Source organism: Suricata suricatta, chromosome 3 (genome assembly GCF_006229205.1).
Source record: "Suricata suricatta isolate VVHF042 chromosome 3, meerkat_22Aug2017_6uvM2_HiC, whole genome shotgun sequence".
Taxonomy (NCBI): Eukaryota; Metazoa; Chordata; class Mammalia; order Carnivora; family Herpestidae; genus Suricata; species Suricata suricatta.
Window position 1 is genome coordinate 146,861,023 of NC_043702.1, and position 22,700 is coordinate 146,883,722.

The following is a 22,700-nucleotide window of genomic DNA, read 5'->3' on the forward strand; positions in this document are numbered from 1 at the left end:
TTATTAGCCAGAAAACTCCTTTAAATAGAAACTTCTCTTGGGACGCTTGGGTGGCTCAGTCTGTTAAGCAACTGATTCTTGATCTCAGGGATGTGAATTCAAGCTCTGCATTGTGGTCTGTGTTGGGCATGAAGATTACTTAAAAATTAATAAATAAATAAAAATAAACCTTTAGTATGTACTTATCCTTTGTGGGAAATTACCTTCGTAAATGGTAGCCTCCAAGTACATTACTAGGCAAACTATTCCAGAGGTCACAGAAAAGAAGGGGTCACAGACCGAATTAAAATGGTTAAATCCTATGGTTTGTTAATCAATGTACAATGAGAAGCGAGGAGAAAGAGATAAGGTAGGTTAACACATTTAAGATAGAGTGCAAGCAGGGAGAAAGAACCATGCTCTGAATCCTGCAGTATATGGTGTTTGTGTGTCCATCTCTTTCTGCTACGTTAGCCTTCCCTAATGATGATGGTGTGGTCAGAGGACCAGAGTCGAAGTTTCAAGAAGGAGGCCCACAGTGACACATAGTCCAGTGATCACACTTTATCACACAGACACAGGGAACAAGCGTGACACAACTGTGGGTTTCAGTAAGCCTGATGAATAGCCTCGGGTTTTGTGTTACTTGGGCAGAGGACAAGTAGGCCAGAATGGGTGTTACCAGTGGGTGGCCAAGTTAAGGACTCATGGATATTAAGTATTCATGTATAGTTAGTGTTCATTGCCTCTTGTTTGTTTGGTCTCATGCATAGTCAATATATCATGAGTATTTAGGGCCTTACATATAAGTTTAGTATATCATGAATATTTAGTATTTAGCTACCTCATGAATATTAGGTATCTTTTAGGGGTTTTTCATCCCTTTTTTTTTTTTTTTAAATATACACGATACAATCCACTTACCTTTATGAAACACATTCTTTGGATTCTGTGTTCAGCATTTTGTTTACTAGTGCTTATCTATACTTAAAAGATTTCACCTATATTTTACAAACTACAAACTCATTCTTTTGTAGAATTGAAGAGTCTAGAAAGTGAAAGTACTTTACATTGAGGTACAGGGAAGACAGAATAAATGGTACGTTCTTCCCTTAATTGGGGGAAAACTGCACCAAACTGTGTGGATCACTGGCCCCCAAGACTCTGAATGGGTAAAGAATGGGGAGAAAGAGCATTCTAAATAGTGACCAGAATATGCAAAGGCAAAGGCTCTGAGGTGGAAGGAAGTGTGATTGTTGGGAACTGAATGTGGCTAGGAGGGGTGTGTAATACAAGGTGGTGGGTAGAGACGGGTTGTTCCTTCTAAGGTCAGAAGGAACTTCTTTTAATCCTTAAAGAAGTTGGAAATCATTGAAAACTCTAGAGTTTCGTGGTGGTGTGTGTGACGTGATCAAATTTGCTTATAGGCAGTAAAGCAAATTCCGGCTGTAGTAGAGAATGGTTTGAAGTAGAGACAAGAGTAGATGTGTGGACACAATCTGGAGTAAATGAAGTAATTCACATAAGGAGCACCAATAGCCTGGGCCCAAGAGTTGTGAGTTGAGACTGTGAGAAGGGGATGGATTTTACTTGGGAGTTGAAGGAGAGGGAGGCATTAATGATGATTCCTAGCTTTCTGGCTTATGCAACTAGATGGATGGTGGTATAGTTCATCAGTGTGGGGAATGCTGGGAGATGAACAGGTGTGGAGGAAAAGACTGATTTGGGGCATTTTGAGATTTCATAGTATTTTCAGCATAATTTAAAACATGTAAGCGTAGTACAAAGAATTCCTGAGTACCCTTTAGCCAGATATACCAGTTGTGAACATTTTGTCCCATTTATCCTTCTCTTTCTCTCTCCCACATAAACACGTGTGTATACACACACACACACACACACACACACACACAGGTATATACATAATGTTTTCTGAACTGTTTGAGAATGCATGAGAGACATTGCATCCCCTACCCCCAGATACTTCAGTTATTGCCTAAAATGAAAGATAAATTTCTTATGTATAATCTCAGTAAAATTATAAACATCAGGAAGCTTAATGTTAATATAATATTATTATCTAATGCACAGTCCAAATTCTAATTTGCCAATTATCTTAATGTCATTACTGCATCCCCCCCCCCCCCATTCCAAGATCCAGTTCAGGATCATGCATTGCAGTTAGTTCAGTTGTCTTTTTGATCTCCTTTAACCTGGAATAGTTCTTCAGACTGTCTTGGTCTTTCATTAAAGACTGAGCACACTGAGCTGCATGCTGAGCTGGGCCTCAGGCCCTTTCCCTGGTCACCGTCTTAGCTCTTGCCAAGCCTCCTTTGCTCTGCGGTACAGGCAATTCTCTGCAGGGGCCACCTGGGCTGCCTCCCCTCTTTTGTTCTTATACCTTCCTTTCGCGTGTGGGTCCCCGTTTGGCAGATATCCGCTCTGCCTTTGGTCTGATGATGAGATCCCGGCCTGCTGCTGGCGCTGGCAGTGTCCCAGCAAGAACACCCAGAAAGCATGAAGAAAAACAAACTGCACAGAGACCTACCTGCTCCCAGACAAGAATTGATGGAGAGCCAGTAACTGGAGACCATTTTCCAACCCATTCCTCCTCCTGCCATTTTCTTTGGCTTTCTTTTTACTTGTCTTTTTCTCTTTCTTCCCTCCCTTGGCTGACTGACCCTTGCCCCCTCTCATCTCTGCTGCCACCACCGCCTGTCTTTCCACCAAGAGATGTACCCTGTTGCCCCCTTGCATGGAACCATCCCTGCACTGCCCAGAGGATTTGGGCAAGAGTGCCCAGGGGGTGGGCATCCAGAAACAAACCAGTTGGGATCTAGGTAGCCCCTGAAGACAGAGATGTTTAGCCAAAGGGACATTTTCTTAACCAAGATATAGGTGCTAGGCTTATTGCTACTGGGGTTTAGCAGACAGAGCTAGGAAACACACACATGCATACATAACATAAAATAAATCTGTTTCTTTCTCTGTGTATAGATGGATATAAAACACCATGTATTCATACTGACACTGGCATTTTAGTCCAACACCACAGAGTTCATTCTAGTCTTTCTGGTTCATTTCTAGGCCCTTCTTATATTTGTAGCTCCTCTTGTCAGTGAGAAACTTGGCACCCATTTTGAATTTGGGGTATCTTTGTGACATCCAAGTGAAGAGTTGAGTAGAGTAGCTGGCTTAAAAGGATCTGGGGCTTGGAAGAGGTGCTTTAGTCTCACAGGGTAGAGGGAGGAGTGGAGGAGGTAATTTAAGCTCAGGAATGCTGAACACCACTGAACACATCATTTGATAAGTGGAAGGGTAGAGGGAGTTCATTTTTAATTGGCATCTCATTTGAAGGCAAAGCTCAATGTTTAGGTACTTTTCATTCTTTTAGTAAATATTTGAATGCCTGCGGTGTTCCATGCAGTACTATTCTAGGCACTAGTGACACAGGACAAAGAAGAACCCTGCTCTCTTTGAAGTTACATTGTAGTGGAAAGAGGCAGAAATAAACAAATAAATATAGGATAGTAACATCTGTTATATAGAGAATTAATATAGGATGACTGGGTAGTCAGGGAACGTGTATCTGAGGAGGTGACATTTAGCTGGGATCTGAATGGAATGAGCTATCCATGTGAAGGTTAGATCCAGGAATGTTAGAAGCAGAGGGAATAGCTAGTGCATAGGCCAAAAGGCATGAACTTGGCATGCTGTAGCAACAGAAAGACCTGAGTGTCTGGAGCATAGTGGGCTGGGGGAGGTAGAGGAAGTTGAAGCTGGAGGAGGAGGAGGAGTTGGTACATCTGCAGAATATGGAGAAACTTGAACTCTGAGAAGTTAATTACTGCACTCAAAATCCCATAACAAGTAGCTGGTAAAATTCAGACTCATCTTTTTAAATCCATTGCCCATACTTTCCCAAAGCCCCAGTTTTTCCCACTATATCATGCTGCCACATCCCCCCCCCCTTTTTTTTTAATTTTAAAGAGAGAGCAGGGGAATGGGGCAAGGGGAGGGGAGAGAGAAAGAGAGAGAGGAAATCTTAAGCAGGCTCCATGCTCAGTGCGGAGCTCCAGGTGGGGCTTCTGATACGGGGCTGGATCCCCAGCCCTGGGATCATGACCTGAGCCGAAATCAAGAGTCAGATGCTCAACCTACTGAGCCACCCAGGTGCCCCATATCATACTGCCTCTTAATGGTAGTGAATGTAGGTTAACTGAAAGAGGTTTGCTTTTGAGGGTTTTACTTCTTTGCATAAGAGTGACCTAGGCGATAACTTTAAAGTTTTCCAAGCAGATGTAAGGAATGAATGATCATTATTAGCACAGAATCTGGGAGTTGAGGGGAGGTTTGAAATATTAGAGTCAAAGACTGATGACTAATATTTTTTAAAGAATAACATTTTCATTCATTTATCAGGTATGTATTGAATGCTTTAAGTTAGGTGCTGGGGATTGGTATACTGTGTATAAGATAGACCTGGGCCTTGTCCTCTGTTCATGTATAAGGGTACTCATTTTAGTACATCTTTATCGATAGGTTTTAAAAAATAATTTGCCATTTTTGTAGATAAAAAATGACTCATTGTAACTTTCTCTGATTACTGGTACTATTTTTTTCCCCTCATGTTATTGATCATTTTTAGGTCTTGGTTAATTTCAGGTTTCAAGGTCTATGGCTTATTTTCAGTTGGAGTTTTTGAAACTCACTAGTTCTCTCTCAGTAATTGTTTTAGGAATAATTTTTTAGGTTTGGAGAATAAGGCAGTGTTCCTATGACCAAGCATGGTGATAATTTTTGAAATGCGTTCCCCTCTTATCTCTCTTTAATGTTTTAAAGAAATCTGTATCATTTGGCATATGTATGTAACTAGTAACTAACCCGTCTTTATAGAAAATTGCCTTGAGCAATTTACTGTCTACTCCCTTTACTTGTACTTCAAGCATTGCAGGTGATTGTTAATTTCAAAACTTAGATCTAGTTATGATTTATAATAACATGATTAGGGTAAGTTCTGCTTAAGTCCTGGTACACAAGAAAAACTTGTCTCTTATCCTTTGCAATTCTAGGAGTGGTGATTCACTCATCCATTCCTTACACATTAATTTCTTACCTTTTGTGTTCTGGAGGTGAGTGAGAGGGTGAAACCTTTTATCTTTGATTTTGTCTCTTTTCTAAAATCCTATTTCAGTTCATTTGTTTCACAATGTGCTACAATTCCAAACTCAAAAAAAATTAGTTTTGTATAGTTGGCAAAATGATAGACATTTTTGAAGTCTTCTTTTAAGCGTGCTTAGTTCTTTAAGACTTGGTTTTGAAAGTGACCTATTTTATATTACTCAATATGCAGTTTTGCATTCTTCTGGGGGTGGGAAAATCTATTTTTGTCATATTTGTGAAATATTCTTTGGCTTGCTGTACATCTTTTCCCTTTTTTCTGCATCGGGATCTTCTTAAACTCTTTCTTCTAAAGTTCATTATTTATTTTGAGAGTGAGAACAAGAGTGCACATGCGCATGAGCGTGGAAGGGGCAGAGAGAGAGGGAGGGAGAGAGAGAATCCCAATCAGGCTCTGCATTGTCAGTGCAGAGCTTGATGTGGGGCTTCAACTCGTGAGCTGTGAGATCACGACCTGAGCCGAAGTTGGATGCTTAACTGACTGAGCCATGTATGCACCCTCCATCAGGATCTTTTGAAAACTTACACTTTTCATAACTTCGGTTTGTGGGTATGTCCTAACGAAATGGAAATAGCCCCTCAGCTGCATGTCTTCCACCTTCTAGCCTTGTGATGTTGGCCAACCATTGTTACTTAAATTTTTTTGTTTGTTAGTTAGCAAGAGGGAGCAAGCAGCAGAGGGGCAGTGAGAATGAGCAAGACAGAGGATCTGAAGTGGGCTCTTCACTGACAGCAGAGAGCCTCTTGTGGGGCTTGAACTTATGAACCTCAAGTTCTTGACCTGAGCTGAAGTCACATCCTTAACCGAATGAGCCACCCGGGCACCCAACCATCGTTACTTTTTAAGCTATTTAGCTAGATGGCTTTAGAGCTATGACTGCGTTTATCAGTTGTGTGCCCTTGGCAAGAGAACCTTTCTTGGCTTCCTTATCTATAAAATAGGGGCAAGAGAATTGTTAATATTGAATGACAGAAGGCATATTTAGGATAGTGTCTTGACACATAAAGGTCCTTAGTAAGTATTACTGTATTTCTAATGTATATCTGTATATTGTCTGATTTGCTACTTTCACAAGGTTGTTATAAAGATCAGCAAAAGCAATAGATGAAAGTTAGGTAGATGTATAGGTATGATAGAGAAGTTTGTAACCCTCATAATTAATAGTCACTTTTCTTTGCACACCTAATGTTTATATACCAAGTCACCTATAGATGTCACTTTTATTGTTACAGTAAATAAAAATCCCCTAGGCCTGTATTTTACAATAAGTACCTTAAAAACAAATAATTTCTTTTTTAGAGTTGTACTACAAAATAGCTTCTCTTTAGTTCATATGATGTATGTAAGTTACTAAATGTAACTTATAAGCACTGTGTTCTGTATTTTATCCCTGAGCTTATACATCATGCTGAGGCAGCCGATAAGTTTAAGGCTGGCTCACTACTGGTTAATGTAGCTGTGAAGGAAGAAAAGTGTTTTCAATTATTAAATGAGGATGGTATTTTTAGATGTCACCAAAATCCCAAATTGATACATCTACTCTTGACCTCTTTCCAGAGTCGTATATCCCCAGCTGCTTTTTGGATATTTTTGCTATCATTTCTAATCGGCATATCTAAATTAGTGCTTCCTCTGATTTTCTTTTTTCTATTAATGATATCACTGTTTCCCAGGTAACCCAGGCCTATTGGTTTTTGCCATCTTCATCTCCTCCCTTTGCTTCATTCCTAGGTCCTTTGGGTTTGTTTTAAGCAGTCTTTTATGTCTTCTACTTCTTAACTTCATTTCTTTATCTATGTGTGATATTTACCACCATCAGTATTGAAGACCAGATTATTTGTCCCCAAACATAATTCTTAATGTATCACTCTTCTTTAAAACAGAAAGTAATTTCTTATTAGCTGTTATACAAGTGTTTGGCTATTATATATGTGTTTAAAAGAGATACTACTTTTGTCTTATCCCCAACCTCTCATTCCAGCTCTGCTGCTTACTCCTATCCTACATGAACCCTTTTCTCCACCCAAATTGTTCAGTTTGGTGTTTCTTCAAATCTTTCTCTCCTCGTTCTCCCCTTTGTTTAGACTCTTTTTTTTTTTTTTTGACTAAACAAATTCTGCCTATGCTTCCTATACTGTTTCTTTAAGATGAAGTCAAGTATGATGCTTCCTGCTTTGAACTTTAAGCACTTAATTATTCATTTAGAATAATTGTTCATTTAGCACTTAGTTTCTTTCAGTTGGTGCTTAATCATTCATTGTTTCTGAATTGCTTAACTTTATTCATGTGTCTAGTCTTTTTGTAGATTATTGACTTCTTGAAGCTAGGGATTAGTTCTAATTCCTTGAATTTCCTCAGAATCATGCTGGTATATAAAATGAACATGCAATCATTACTATAATATTATTTGATGAAAGTATTTTTATTATTTTTTTATTTTAGAGAGAGAGTAGAAACGGGAGAATGCCAGAGGGGCAGAGAGAGAGAGAGAGAGAGAGAGAGAGAGAGAATGAGAATGAATGAATCTCAAGCAGGCTCCATGCTCAGTGTGGAGCATGATGCGGGGATCAATCCCATGATCCTGGTATCATGACCTGAGCTGAAACTAAGAGTCATATCCTCAACTGACTGAACCACTTAGGCACCTCCTGATGAAAATATTCTCCTAAGTAATAGGAGCTCTTCAAAAACTTTAGGATGAAAGTTGCTAAGGAGTATACTAATACTTTGTGAATACATTTAAAAAATGTTCACTTTGGTTAGTACTGTGGCTTATTTTGAGCTTATATTAAAGCTGTCTATTCAGAAAACTCCTAAAATCAGTGATGGGGATGGTTGGCCTCAAAACCTCACTTTTCAAAGAGAAGGCAGTCAAGGAAATGGCTAGGTGTCACTCCAGAGCTATCAGGTTCTATGATTGTAGCTCCATGTTAACTTAACTTAGATGCCTGCCTTTTGTTTTGGAAGACAGACCTCATTCTTGTCTTGGTTTTGATTAAGAGCACAGCTCACAGGTAAGGAGCGGGAAGAGGAAGGCAAGATACCTTGTAAAACAGTAAGAAGTGCTTTGTTTGCCTTGCCTTTTTAGTAATCTGGCTGCCATCAGATGCAAAAGCAGCTCCTAAGGTTGATTTAGAAGTAGACATTGGGAGAGTGGGACTTGACATTCTTCAAGGAAAATGGCTGGCAGAAAAGAAACTCGGAAGAATTTGGTTTCCTTCCTTTGTCCCATTTGTAGACTCTCCTTTCTGTGTCTCCATTGAATGTGTCAGTTGGATGTCCAGGAGGGCTTTTTGGGGTAAGACAGGGAGTGGTAAGGTGGAGAGAACAGTGATTTACCCAGGTTAAGGGATTTTTAAAAAATGTTTTATTTATTTATTTATTTTTAGAAGAATGAATTTTTTTAATGTTTATTTATTTTTGAGACAGAGAGAGAGAGTACGAACAAGGGAAGGGCAGAGAGAGGAGGAGACGCAGAATCTGAAACAGGCTCCAGGCTCTTAGCTGTCAGCACAGAACCTGATGCGGGGCTTGAACCCACGCACCATGAGATCATGACCTGAGCTGAAGTCGGATGCTTAACTGACTGAGTCACCCAGGCATCCCTATTTATTTTGAGAGAGAGAGGGGAGAAGGGCAAAAAGAGGGGAGAGAGAATCCCAAGCAGACTCCACACTGCCTGTCAGCATAGAGGCTGATGCGGGACTAGAATTCGTGAACTGTGAGATCATGACCTGAGCTGAAACCGAGTTGGACACTTAACCAACTGAGTCACCCAGGCGCCTCTTGGTTAAAGGATTAAGACATTTATTTTTGTTCTTAACGTTTATTTATTATTGAGAGAGAGAGAGAGAGAGAGAGAGAGAGAAAACCAGAGCGAGTGAGAGAGAATGCGAGCAAGCATGAGCGGGGGATGGGCAGAGAGAGGGAGAGAGAATCTGAAGCAGCTCTAGTCTCTGAGCTGTCAGCACAGAGCCCCACATGGGGCTTGAACCCACAAGATCATGACCTGAGCTGAAGTCAGATGCTCAACCAACTGAGCTATGCAGGCGCCCCTAGGTTAAGGGATTTTTGAGAGTAGTTCTCCACTAATCTATAGCTGTAACTGCCCCTTAATAGATTCATTAGGCTAAGGAAGAAAGGTGAGAGACCAGAGAGCCTGAGAAAGGGAGAGAATAAGTTAGGCAGTTTCTGTTCTGCAAGTGATTAGCTATACAACTTTGGTCAAGTGATTTTATGCTGGCAGTTGGCAAGGCCTAGCATTCCCCTGCAGTTGCTGTTAGATGCATTTCCTGGTTGATTGTTTGCATGTGAGAGTATTCACTGAAATTAGTTTTTGGGAATCTTTTATCACATTCTGTGGATTTGAGCATGCATGTGGGAATACGTTCCCCAGAGTCATTAGACTTAGAAAACTTCTGTCTTTGTTTGTTTTGTAGTCCCTTTTTAGAGTATACTTGAACAATATCTTCTGTAAAGCAAATTTCTGTCTTTTCCATTCCGTATTAGCTGCCAATCTCTACTAAATTACGTTTTCAGTTAAAGGGTATTGTTATTTTTAGAAGGAATCGTCTGTGACATAATTGTTATCAAATAAATTGTGTTTATTTGTGAATATATTCTAAGAATTTCCACCCCTTAATCTTTATAGAAAATGTGCCAGAGGAGCTTCGAGAACCATTTTACACAGATCAGTATGACCAGGAACACATCAAACCGCCCGTGGTTAATTTGCTTCTGTCGGCTGAACTGTACTGTCGTGCTGGGAGTCTCATTCTCAAGAGCGATGCTGCAAAACCCCTCCTGGGCCATGATGCTGTGATCCAGGCGTTAGCACAGAAGGGTCTTTATGTCACTGACCAAGAAAAACTGGTAACTGAACGAGATCTGCACAAGAAACCCATACAGATGGTGAGTCTTCGCTTACCCAAGATTACTTAGTTTGAAGTGTATACTTTTGAGTGTGAATTGTATTGTAAAACGGAGGGAAATAGCTTTTGAAATTGGATTGTCCTCTCTCCCTAGAGTTTAAAAGCAATCATTTTCTTATAAACCTCATTTCCAAATGAAGATCTTAATAAACGATTTGGGAATGTGTGGTGCCATTCTAATACCCAGGAGAAGCAATTAAATTCTTTCCAGCTACTTTAAAGTGATTTTTATTTAATTTAAAAACTTAGTTTTTCCATCATAGAGACTATTTAGAAGAGAGAGAAAGTGTACCCTTGATTTTATTCTTGTTAGGAAAGAGATGAGATTTGTAAGTGTTCATTTACATGCTTGAATGACCTCTCGGTAGATTTCTGCATATCATTTTAGTTTATTTAATAACAAGTAATACATTCTTGTGGAAGACACACAGTGAAGCACGCTAAGGTAGCCTGGGACAAGCAGGCAGGAGCTTTGTCACGATAGTCTCTGGAGACAAATTCAAAGTTTAGGTTCATTGTATGTTGCTTCAGTTTGGTGTACTACTTTCACTTAGGGTCACAAAATACTGAGCTTGATCAAGAATAGTATTAGAAGGAAAAAATAGATTTGCACATTTGATTAAATCATGCTCTTGTTTGAGACTAGTTGTAGAAGGGGAGATACATGTAGAAGAATATATTTAGAAATATATGAAATTTTGAAGTTGAAGGATAAACAAAAATAAGTTTACCAAATTAAGTACTAAATGGTGACCTACTTTCTGCCTATTTCCTTCTTTAAAAAACAAAAACAAGCAAAGCTATTTTGTTACTTTAAGAGGAATAGTGAATAATGTTCTGAGAAAAATTTAGTTATAGATTTATAATAGAATTATTAAGAGTAACTAAGAATATTTATCTGATATGAGATTTTCAGATTTCCTTGGTGGCTCTAAATTCACTTAATGAGTTACTTTCTGATTTTTATATTGTGCTTTGTATACAAAACATATATGTGACCAGTTTGCAGGCACCGGGGGTGGGCAGAATTCTACTTAGTGTCCTCACAGCACCTCACATTCAACCTCTCTAGAACCACTGTCCTGACTGGATGCTCCTGCTATGATTATTTCCACTTCCATTATTTCAGGGCCAAGTAGATCATTGTAAAGCCCATCAGGGTGAATCTGTTTGCTTAGTAGCTGCTCTTTCAGACCCTGTCAGATCTGTCAGGTAACTTAGTTGTCCTTAGGTTAGATTCTGTACTTTATGTCCTCTTTAATGAGAAAGAAACAAACTTAACATTTTCTACATTATTTTCTTAGAGCGGTTTGTGCACGTAAAGATAAAACATGAAGGTATTGTAGACTCAATTAAAAGTATGAGGGGTTTGGAAGATTGCTAGTTACATTGCTGTCAGGGTTCTTTCACACTGTGTTGATCCTGGTGATAGTTATGAACGCATTTAAATTTGACTGCAGGAAACGGTGTGTTTGGAACGTGGTTTAAGTGATACAGAATTGCTGTTTGTCTGCTTCTGACTTCTCTCCGTGGGTTTTTAGGACACTTCATATGTGACTACATCATCTTGACCCTTTGACCTGGGCTTTAAGTGTATACTTTCAGCTTTTGTCACAATTTGATTTAAAGCTTCTCTGTTGTTACGTTTTGATTAATGACAGTATAATATTATATTACCATTTTTCTAAAACGTATGTGAGAAAATTTCTCCGAGTACAGTTAAAAACTTTGTTCCTTAACAAACTGTTTTGTTTTGTTTTGTTTTAGAGTAACAAGAGTAATAAAAGTTCCAGTTGTCCTTTGTCCTGCCTTTTGGGAAGTATAATGAAAAGTAGTGTGTTTAATTGCACTGGATATATTGACTCCCAATTCTGCCTCCACTTTCATATCAACATTATCTTAGTACTTTTGGGGTCTTTTATCTCTTATGTTGCCTTACAGCCTTTGGGGGAGAAGTTGTGTGGTGGCAGCAAAAGTATCAACATAAGTATATGCCAAGTTTGACTAAGCAGTTTTATTAATTTTGGGGTGGGTGAGGATTGAGAAAAATGCCCTTTTTTAAAATGAGAACACATGTTGGAGAACATTTTTTTTTTAATCAGTGCTTTTATAGACCTATTTTGAGAGCATAACCTTTAAAGTGTTTTCTTCTATATTTACATCAATGGGAAAGTATTTCAGACACTGTGCTTTAAAGCCAGTTAGTAATTATAATGTATTAAACTTCACTTAGCACATAATTACCATCTGTATTAAACTTCATTCAGTAAGTAGTCATCTGTAGGATTGTTAGAAGGGATTGATTGTAGTTGTGATCTGCCTATTGAATGTTATAAATATGTGAGTAAGAGACAAATGAAAATAACAGTGACAGTGTTAGAGTGCAGACTGTTCTGAGAACTGACCTTAATGTGTGCTTGAATCTACATTAAATGCACAACTGGACGGTTACCAGAGGAAGAGTTGTATACATTAAAATCATAAGGGAACATCCTTCAACCAAAAGTATGTTGTGGCCCAAAGCATGTTACTTATTAGATTATTTGTCAAAATAAATACTGGTATCTAGAATAATGTGAAAATTGAGGGACTTAGAGCAAATGGAGCCAAATGCTGAAAAAGATAGTTTAAGGGTACAGAGAAGATTTTGAACTTCCTTCCATCGCAAAATGAATTTGCATGTGTATTGCATTCAGTATTGTCAGGTCGGACTGGGGGATTTGATCAGTGTCATAAAATCTTAAATTCACAGAATTTTATAGCCAGAAAGAACCTTAGAAATCGGAAACCAGTCTGTATAAAACTTCCCAACGATGAGCAACACGAGTACCTCAGAACTTTGACTAGGTTATCTGGTCCTCTTGTCATACTGCGACATTAGGACCTTTAGAAAATGGGTTTGGATATGTATTTTTAAACAGGTGTTGTGAGTGATTTTTATGATCAAGAATGTATGTGAAATTTTATCTGATCCAGAGTCATTTTATACGAACGATACTTAGAATTTAGAGAGGTTAAGTGATTTGCCTAAGGTGGAAATGTTACATAGTGGCAAAACTAAGAATCTGAATGAGCTAGAATTGTGACTTTCTGACTACAGTGCTATAATCTGAAGTAAGTTTATGCAGTTAAGTATCCGAAGTCATGTTTACTTAGGTGTCTAAGCTGTAGTCTGGTTACGAATCAGACCCTTAATTGTGAATTAGCTTTCCAACTGTTTTTGCATGTATGGGAAATAAGAGTTGAGTAAGTAAATGTGTTTTATATATATGTGTGTGTGTATATGTATATAGTATGTGTGGTATGAAATAATGAGATTGATTTTCATATGACTTGCAAAATGCATTTATTAATCAAATCTTGTTTTGGAACAACCATTATATAAACGAAATTTATTTTGAATTGCTTTCTTTCAATGATTACCAAAAACTGATTGAATATTCTATTTGCCTAATGGAAATTAAAGTGGGCTGTTAGGTCACTTGATAAGTAAGGCATAAAATGTTCTCTTATGTAGTGTTAGTATTGTTATAATGGATGTTTTTAGATATTTAGAAAATATAAGCTAAAAGGTTGTACATTTGTGCTACTAGCCATTAAACTGCTTTATTATAATGCGGAGGCCAGTGAAGCTGTGGTTAAAACATAGAAAGATGATGGAAATATTTTTTTTACCCTAAAGAAGGCTATTCCTATAAGTAAGGAAGTGTTATTTCATTTTGTCAGGTTTTGTGGTCTGTATTCAACAGACCAGTGATGCCTCCCCTTGAATGACATTGAGGAGGAAGCCTGCAGGAAAACTCATTAGCGTGAAGTTGGTGCTCTAAACGTCAGGATAAGCAGCTGGCAACAGAGAGGTGGATGTGAGGACTTGTGCTGGAGAGGATCAGGGAGGGCATCCTGGGACAGAATGACTAATGGGGTTTCAGGGGGTGGGAAAAGGGATGGGTGAGGACAGTCACTGGGTTGAAGGAGTTGTTTGCCTCAAGTTTGAAGTGTGAAATTAGGTTATGTGTTCCAGGTTACAGTGTTGACTGCATGGAGGCGTAAGACTGAGATGAGGCTAAAAAATAGGTTGGGGTTAGACCATGAAAAGGCTATGAGCTGAAGTTACGGATTTTTAAACTTTTTTTTTTTTTTTTTTTGTTACAAATCAGGATATAATTTTTCGTATTTTTTTCTTTGGTTTTTGATGTTGGTCGTGGTGGTGGTAGTGGTGCTTTGTTGATTTGTTTTTTTTCTCTGCCTGTAGTAAATAAATAGACCATTGCAAAACACTGTGAAAAAGCTTGTGAGCTCTTACACTGTCAACTTACTGTAAAATACTACAGTTTATTAATTCCCAGATCTTTCTGATTTGCTTACATCTATCTGTATACTTGTTCACTTCTCAGACTCTGGTGGCTCTTTTTATTTAGTTTATTGTGCCAGGCAGTGGTATTACACTTTATATACTGATCTCACATAATTTACTTCTTAGGACAACCCTAACAGGAAAATATATTGTCTTTGTTTTACTGATGAGGAGGCTCAGGCTTTGAGAACCTAAGTAAGGTCACGGAGCAATCATAGTAACCAGTGAAGGCGGGCTTCAGACCTTCTTCACTTTAACGATAAATCCTAGTTCTAAACTACTGAATTGTGCGGTGAGAGAGAGAGAGAGAGAGAGAGAGAGAGAGAGAGAGAGAGAGAGTGTGTGTGTGTGTGTGTGTGTGTGTGTGAGTGTGTGTGTGTGTGTGTGTTTGCTTGGATAATGGGAAGGTAATTAGAATAGGATAGTAGGAATGGGTAATAGGAAAATGGGAAGTGGAGAGGTAGAAGGAAGTAGAAATGGCATGCTACCAGGAAATCTGACTGGTGGCTTAAATCTTGGTTATTTGTCCTCTTTTCAAAGTAACTTACCCATTCTGTTACCTTCTTGAGGGGTATGTTAATTTCCTGTGCTGGGGAGAACCTGTAGCCTTTGACTTGTTTGACTGTTAATTGATGATGAGGCAGAGTTATGACAGAGCCTGTCTGGGTGGATAGGAGTTTCTTGATTTTAAGAATGTGCAAATTACTTAGTTACCATTATTTTTGCTGGATATATGGAAGGTGTTGAGAACAGAGAAGCGCATTTCAGAAACATTGTGTCGTTCCTTTTTTCTTTGTCTTCCTTCCTGCCTTTCTCCCTTCCAACATTATTGATCCTGTTTGGGAGTTATTTTTACGAATTTCCAGGGTGTCATCATTTGTTGGAACCCAGTGTAATTTACTCATGTAGAAGCTTAAAAAAAATTTCCCCCTATTTAAGATGATTAAAAGTTGTGCTTTAGAAGAAGAGGATTATATAAATGTAACATTACAGTAGTGGTTGAGACATTAATTTCTGGTCACCCTTGTATAATAATGCCTTGTAAAGTTATGAGCAGAACTTGTCTGTGAATTGGATTCCATTGTTTCTAAGTAATGTATTATATACATCTTAGTTACCGATTCATGTTATCTTTTGATATTTTATAACCATGTTTATTATGTTTGAGTTAGTGTTTACTTGTAATAACTTATTTAGCACTCCAGGTTTACTTTCTTATAGGAATAACTCGATGACTGGTGTTTATTTTGCCAGATGATCTCACAAAAACCTTTTATATTCATAATACAGCTAAAGTCATTCAGGCCTTTTATTAACTTATTTATTTCTAGAGCTTCTGCTCTGTACTGAGTATTATCTACTGTGATTAAGAAGAGTTTCTGTACTTTAGGATCTTGCTTTCTACTGGGGATTATAGAAGAATAACCAAATTATAATACATATATTTTAGTAGTATAGAGGCAGCAAGCTTGGTCCTCCTCTTAGGCTGAGTTTTGAAGGGATTTACTAGGCAGGCATATGAAGGGCATGTTATAAGGTGGTATATATATGAAAGTATAATAGGATGTTAATAGGGAATGTGAGAGCATCATGATATACTTATGGAAAAGCAAGTGGTGTGATGGTAGCTTTAGAAATTAGGAATGTGTTAGAGAATGATGAGAAATGAGACCAGAGAGTTAGATGGGGACAGGGTATGAATGACCTTTTATGTCATGCCAAGTGTGTACTTTATCCTCGAAATGATGGGAGCTACCCAGTATAGGGTTTTAAACCAGAAGGGATATCATCAGATTTGTGTTACAGAAAGTCACTCTGGTGGAATTGTGAAAGAGGTAGCACTTAGGAAGGAACCTGTTAAAATAGCCAGGGACGGCCATTTGAGATGCAGAAAACAGTTTGGTTGGGAAAAGCATTTTTGAGTTAGAGAAGATTTTTGACTCATCAGAGCTAGGAAATGAAGAAGGGAAGCTAGAATAGGATTGGCAAAAAGATTTTATCCTTTATGTCAACTCTAATTGGTGGTTAACTACTAGAAGCTGGGGAAAAATAGCTTTAGTTTCACTCTCTTCTGGGAGGCTCAGGGTCTAGATGTTAGCTTCCCCGTCCTGTTGCTCCTGGTGCTTTCGAATCCTGATATTCTCATCTAATAATGGTAAAAACAAACAAGTAAAGGGACAGCTTTGTAGTTTAGAAATCTTGAGCTGATGTTCTTAAATCTCTTATTTTTTATGAGAAAGATAGAGGTGATTCTGTTTTGTCCCAAGTTTCTTTTTTCTTCTTAGTGACTGTTGGAAAAAAAAAAAGAGTTGTATGTAAATGAAAGTGAGTCTTTGTATATATGAAAATGAAATAAGATTGATAAGCATTTTGTTAGAATATTTTGCTGTATATTTTAGTTTGTGTTATTCTAACATTTATCATGAAGACAGATGGGAATTCATTTATTTAACAGTTACTTACTCAGTTCCTACTGTGCACACTAGGTCAGACACCGGAGAAGAAGTGGATGGTCTCTGCCGTAGGGGTATGGGGGATTGAAAGAACTGCATTGTGGAACTGGGATGGGACCGAAGGTGCAGCTTTGTGAGGATGGAAGGAGGAATTAGCAGAATTGCACATACGTGACAAATGTTAGCTGTTAATGCAACACGTGAGAGAGGTGGCCCTGTTCCCGTTGACTGTGTGAGGAAACTAACACCCCCTGAAGGTGCATTAACTTGCCCAAGGCCACATAGGTGATACGGCACGATTCTAGGCTGTAAACCTCGCTCTGCTGCCTCCAAAGCCATGCCTGTAACCTTTATACCACGTGGCCTTTAAAAAAAATCCAACCAAGCAAACAAGGAGGAAAAAAAGAATCTAAAAAACAAAAGCAAAACAAAAAAGCTCATAGATACAGAGGACAGATTGTTGGTTGCCAAGACATGGGCAAGTAATGTATAGCATGGTGGCTATCGTTAATAATACTATATTACATATTTGAAAGTTGCTGAGCTAGTAAATCTTAAAAGTTCTCACAAGAAAAAAATTTCTATATAACTATGTATCGTGACAGTTAACTGGATATATATACATGTATACATGTTGTATACAATATATACAAATACTGAGTCATTATGTTGTACACTTGAAACTAATATATGTCACTTAGACCTCAGATTTTAAAACTCCTATTTGTATGTATGGTGCTTAATAGTTTATAATGCTATTAAGCATTATATGTAAATGCATATATATGTAAATATATATACTTATATTTTGTAACAGAAAAGATAAATAGGGCAGTTATTACCATCTCCTTTTGACTGACAAGTGAGGAAACTTTATGGATGGATTTGTTTAATAGATACTTAATTTAGTTCCTTCTGAAAGAGGTGTAGAAGGAGGAAGTGAACAGATCATGGTCAAATAGCTAGTTAGTGACAGAGCAGAGGTAGTTCCCAGGTCTTCCTGATTCCTAACCCAGTGCGTGTTCTACAGATAAATTGTGCTGCCGTCCTTTTTCTTGTCCTTGTGGATTATAGTGTGCATTGATTCTGGGGAGGTCTGCAGAGAAGGTCAGCATGAAGTAGAATGTCATACAGTGAGAGACTGTGCAGCAGTGAAGGGGAATCCCAAGAACGGGAGTAGTAGGGGGGAAAGGGAATTAATTGTTTGGGTCACTGACTAATGGGGACTGTTTTAGTCTGTTCAGGCTGCTGTAACAAAATACCACAGATTGAGCAATTTTATGAGTAACAAACTCATTTTTCACAGTTCTGGAGGTTAGAAAGTCCAAGGTCAAGGATCAGCACGCTCGGGTTCTGGTGTAGGCCTCCTGGGTTGTAGACTGCCAGTTTCTCATTGTGTCCTCACATGGTGGGAAGGGCAGGGATTTCTCTGGAGCCTCTTTTACATGGGCATTAATCCCATTCATGAAGACTGTGCTCTCATGACCTAATCATCTGCCAGAGGCCTTCTCTCTAATACCATCCCCTTGGGTATTAGGATTCCAACATAAGAATTTTGGGAGAATACAAACATCAAGACCCTGGCAGGTACTCTTTTCTTATATAAGTGATGTATCTCATTTAGTGACCACTGACATATAAAGTTACAGATTTTAAGAAATAGAGTGATTCACGTTGCAAAATATTGTTCTTATTTTAAAAATATTTTAGGATTCACTTTCATAATGTTGGTTTAGAAAAATAGAACTTATAATAACTAAGTTTTGAAAAACACATTTGAAATGAGAAATGTTTATTGTAATGTTCAGTGTATTTTCATTATATTTCAAGTTTTGTTCTTACATAAAATCATTTTCTTCTTTATATGTTGAAACACATTTTGTATTTCCCCCTTTTTTATATAGCTTTATTGACAAAAATTGCATATATTTAAGGTGCACGACTTAATGTTTTAGTATACATATTGTGTATATTTATCAAGTATTCTTTCTGGTACCTAAGGGCTCAGTATATTGCTGGCCACACAGGTCAGATGTTTCAGACACGTGGGATGGTGGACAGCTTGTCAGTTCTCCGGAGACCGAGCGTACGCTTCCGACCCTGCTCCTGACCCCTGACCGTTGCTGATTTATCTAAGGGTGGAGATACCTGATGTATGGTGGGCTGATTGGATTGTTTACTGAGAACCTGAAACCCTAAATGGAGAGCAAATCACAGCACCGTGATGGGTGGTGGGAACCACCCATCTTACCAAGGCAGTGCCTTAGGGGGAGAAATCCTTGAGCTCCTGCTGCTGAGCTCCCTGGAGCTGCTCCAGGTCTGTCCGCCCTGAGCTTCGTAGTTCAGCGCTTCCTTCAATTCTGTCAGCTACTCCAGTATCCTCTCAGTAAGGCCCAGTTTTGTTTAAATTAGCATAGTTAATTCAACATTTATATTCGGTTGCTTGCTATTAGGACTGTAGCCATACACTAAGTAAAGAAAAAAGCCATCCATTGACTTTTTCCCCCTAGTTGAAGACTGATTGTAGCTATAGGAGGAAAATTTTCAGGCCGAAAGATCATGGCAGTCATTTGGTCTGGAGTTTTGAAATTCTTTTGGCTGTGACTCACAGAAGTACATTTTACCACAAATGTATTTACCATACTTAGTCTACCTAGTTAAATGTATATTACAGAAACAAAAGTATTTATTCTTGTAACTTGATTTTTCTGTTCTAGTTGGAAAATATATTAGTTGTGACTAACTTGAATTAACTTCCTGTATGACCCAAGGCCAATTTAGGGGCACGTGGGTCGCTCAGTCGGTTGGGTGTCTTGACTTTGGCTCAGGTCATGATCTTACCATTCGTGAGTTCTAGCTCCACATCGGGTTCTGTGCTGACAGCTCCCTCTCTCTAACCTTCCCCTGCTTGCCCTCTGTTTCTCTCTCTCTTTCTTAAAAGTAAATATTAAAATGTTTTAAAAAATTAAAAAACAATTTAGTAAATTCCTTTCTTTTCTTGAGAAGAGCAGTAAATGGCAGTCTTGGTATTGAAAACTAATAACATCCCCATGTTTTTCTTAAAAATGTGTTTTGGGGAGCTTTAGTGGCTTAGTGGGTTGACTGTCCGACTTTGGCTCAGGTCATAATCTCATAGTTTGTGGGTTCAAGCCCCTCGTTGGGCTCTGTGCTGACAGCTCAGAGCCAGGAGCCTACTTCGGATTCTGTGTTTCCCTCTCTCTCTGCCCCTCCCCTGCTTACGCTCTCTTTCTGTCTCTCAAAAATAAATAAATATAAAAAATTTTTTTAATGTATTTTAATAAGTAATTGTCAGTGGCTTCTGTTTTAGCGAGAATTATGGGATTAGAGTTTGAATGTAGACTTGCCTCCTTAAGATTTATCTTATCTAATCTCTGGTATACTGCTGCCAGATTAATATTCATGAAATGACTCTTTGATATCTATCTTATTTCTCAATCCAAAAATTGTAATCATCACCCCCCCCCTTTTCTTTTAAATCTGTTTGGCTTTTCAGAATTAGCATCTAAAGATGATGGAAAACTTTTTCAGGTTTTCTTTCCTTTTTTTTAATTTGAGGTATAATTGATATGTAACATTACATTAGTTTCATTTGTACAGCATAATGATTTGATATTTGCATGTGTTGTGAAATAATCATGTTAAAGCTAGTTAACTCACATCACCCATACGTTGTTACAAAATTTTCTTTTTCTTGTGAAGAGGCTTTTTTTTTTTTTAACGTTTTGTTTTTTGAGAGAGAGAAAGAGACAGATTGTGAGCAGGGAAGGAGCAGAGAGAGAGAGAGACCCAGAATCTGAAGCAGGCTCCAGGCTCTGAGCTGTCAGCCCAGAGCCTGATGTGGGGCTCGAGCTGGAACTCATGAGGTGTGAGATCATGACTTGAGCCTAAGTTGGAAGCTTAACTGACTGAGCCACACAGGTGCCCCGAAGAGGGCTTTTAAGATTTACTCTCAGCAAGTTTTAAATGTATAATACAGTGGTATTAACTATAGATACCATGCTATGCGCTACATCCCCATAACTTATTTTAAATCATGTAAGTTTGTATATTTTGACCCCTTCACCCATTTTGCCCACTCCCCACTCTCTACCTCTGGTAATCACCAGTCTGTTATCTGTATTGGAGAGCTTGTTTATTTTTGTTGTTGTTGTTGTTGTTGTTTTATAGGTGTCACATAGAAGTGAAATCATATGATATTTGTCCTTCTCTGATTGACTGATTTCACTTAGCGTATGCCCTCAGAATCCATCCATGTTGTCACAGTTGGCAAGATTTCATTCTTTTTTTATGGTTAAATAATATTCTCTCGGTGTGTGTTCACATTTCACATTTTCTTTATCCATTGATGGATATTTAGGTTGTTTCTGTATCTTGGTATTTACAATATTAATGCTGTAATAAACATGGAAGTACATATATTTTTTCCAGTTAATGTTTTGATAATTCACTTTGCAATAATGAAAGTTTTGTATTCTTTTTATTTGTAATCCCATCCTCATAACTCATTCAAAGTAGCAAAAGCTAAGATACTTAGGACGTTGTTTGATGTTACAGAACTGCAGCAATAATTTTTGATGTTTATTGAAGATTAATTAAATGTGTATTAGCTAGGACTTTTCATCTTTTGAAACTAGAAAAAAGATAAGTATATATTCATTGTTGGTTACTAAACTTCAGTAGATGGTACAGTAGGAGAAACTATATATGATACATAATTATCACTGTATAATTATACATATGCATATATGATTGGAGCACAGAGATTGAGATGTCTCAGCAGCTTTCATCTAGAAATGGAGATGTGTCCAATTTGCACACTGACGGCCCATTGCTGTAGAGCAGTGGGGTGGTCATAGTGGTTGACTGTAGGCATCTGCTCCACCCCCCGCCCCCAGGCTGTGTGGAACACATTGACCTCCCACCTCAACCCTGTGATACCAATCCATTTTTGCAGCTTGGTGGATTATAGCACTTTAACAAATTGTTTTTAATTAATGTCAGTGATGCGGATTTAAAGAAAGAATAGATGATCATTAAAAAAAACTTTAAAAAGTGTTCCATTTGGATGCTTGCTTGTGTTCAGACACCTGGATAAATGAGATTCGGTCTTAAAAAAAAAAATCTTTATAATACTCTGATTCCTTCCGAGCCTGTACTGTTTTGTGTTTGAAAAAAGGGTTACAATGAGGTATGTTACAAAATGAGATATGTTACAAAGCTGTGCCAGGGATCTATCTTTCTTTTCAGGAAGTTCTTCTGATAAACTTGCAGTAATGTAGGAATGCTGATTATTGTTTTCCTGAATCTGTACATTTTACTTTATGATAAGCAGTCAAAGAAGTAAACAGCACAAGGTAACTTTAGAGAATGGTAAGGACTAAGAAGAAATTAAAAACAGGATAATGTGATAGAGTGATCTGAGGAAATTGTATGCTCTTCTCTTTAATTAGAATGGTTAGGGGCATCCTTTAATGGAATATATTCAAGCAGAGCTCTAGATGAGGAGCCAGTAAGGCAAAAGTAAGGGGAAAGAGCATTGCTGACGGAGGGAACAAATTCAAAGGCCCTGAATTGATAAGGTCATCCAAAAAATAACTAAACTTCATGTCTGGATGATCAGATTCCTAGCGAAGAATTTCCTGGAGGAAACATTTTCAGGAATTGAAGTTTTAGGGTTGCATTTATTTACCATGAAGTTATATAATTTGTACAATATGAAATACTTGTTTCTTTCAGTAAGTATTTGTTGAAATTTCTCTGGGCGTGGGCAATGGGATGCA

General features: G+C 38.1%; 1 protein-coding gene across 1 annotated transcript in view; it reads left to right on the forward strand.

Annotated features, from left to right (window-relative positions):
• Positions 1–465: 465 nt before the first annotated feature.
• CAMSAP2 (calmodulin regulated spectrin associated protein family member 2) overlaps positions 466–22,700 on the forward strand; it is a 92,770-nt gene continuing 70,535 nt past the window's right edge. The window contains exons 1-2 of the mRNA XM_029933384.1: positions 466–517; positions 9,813–10,072. Coding sequence (XP_029789244.1) covers positions 466–517; positions 9,813–10,072 — 312 coding nt within the window. The remainder of the gene's footprint in view (positions 518–9,812; positions 10,073–22,700) is intronic.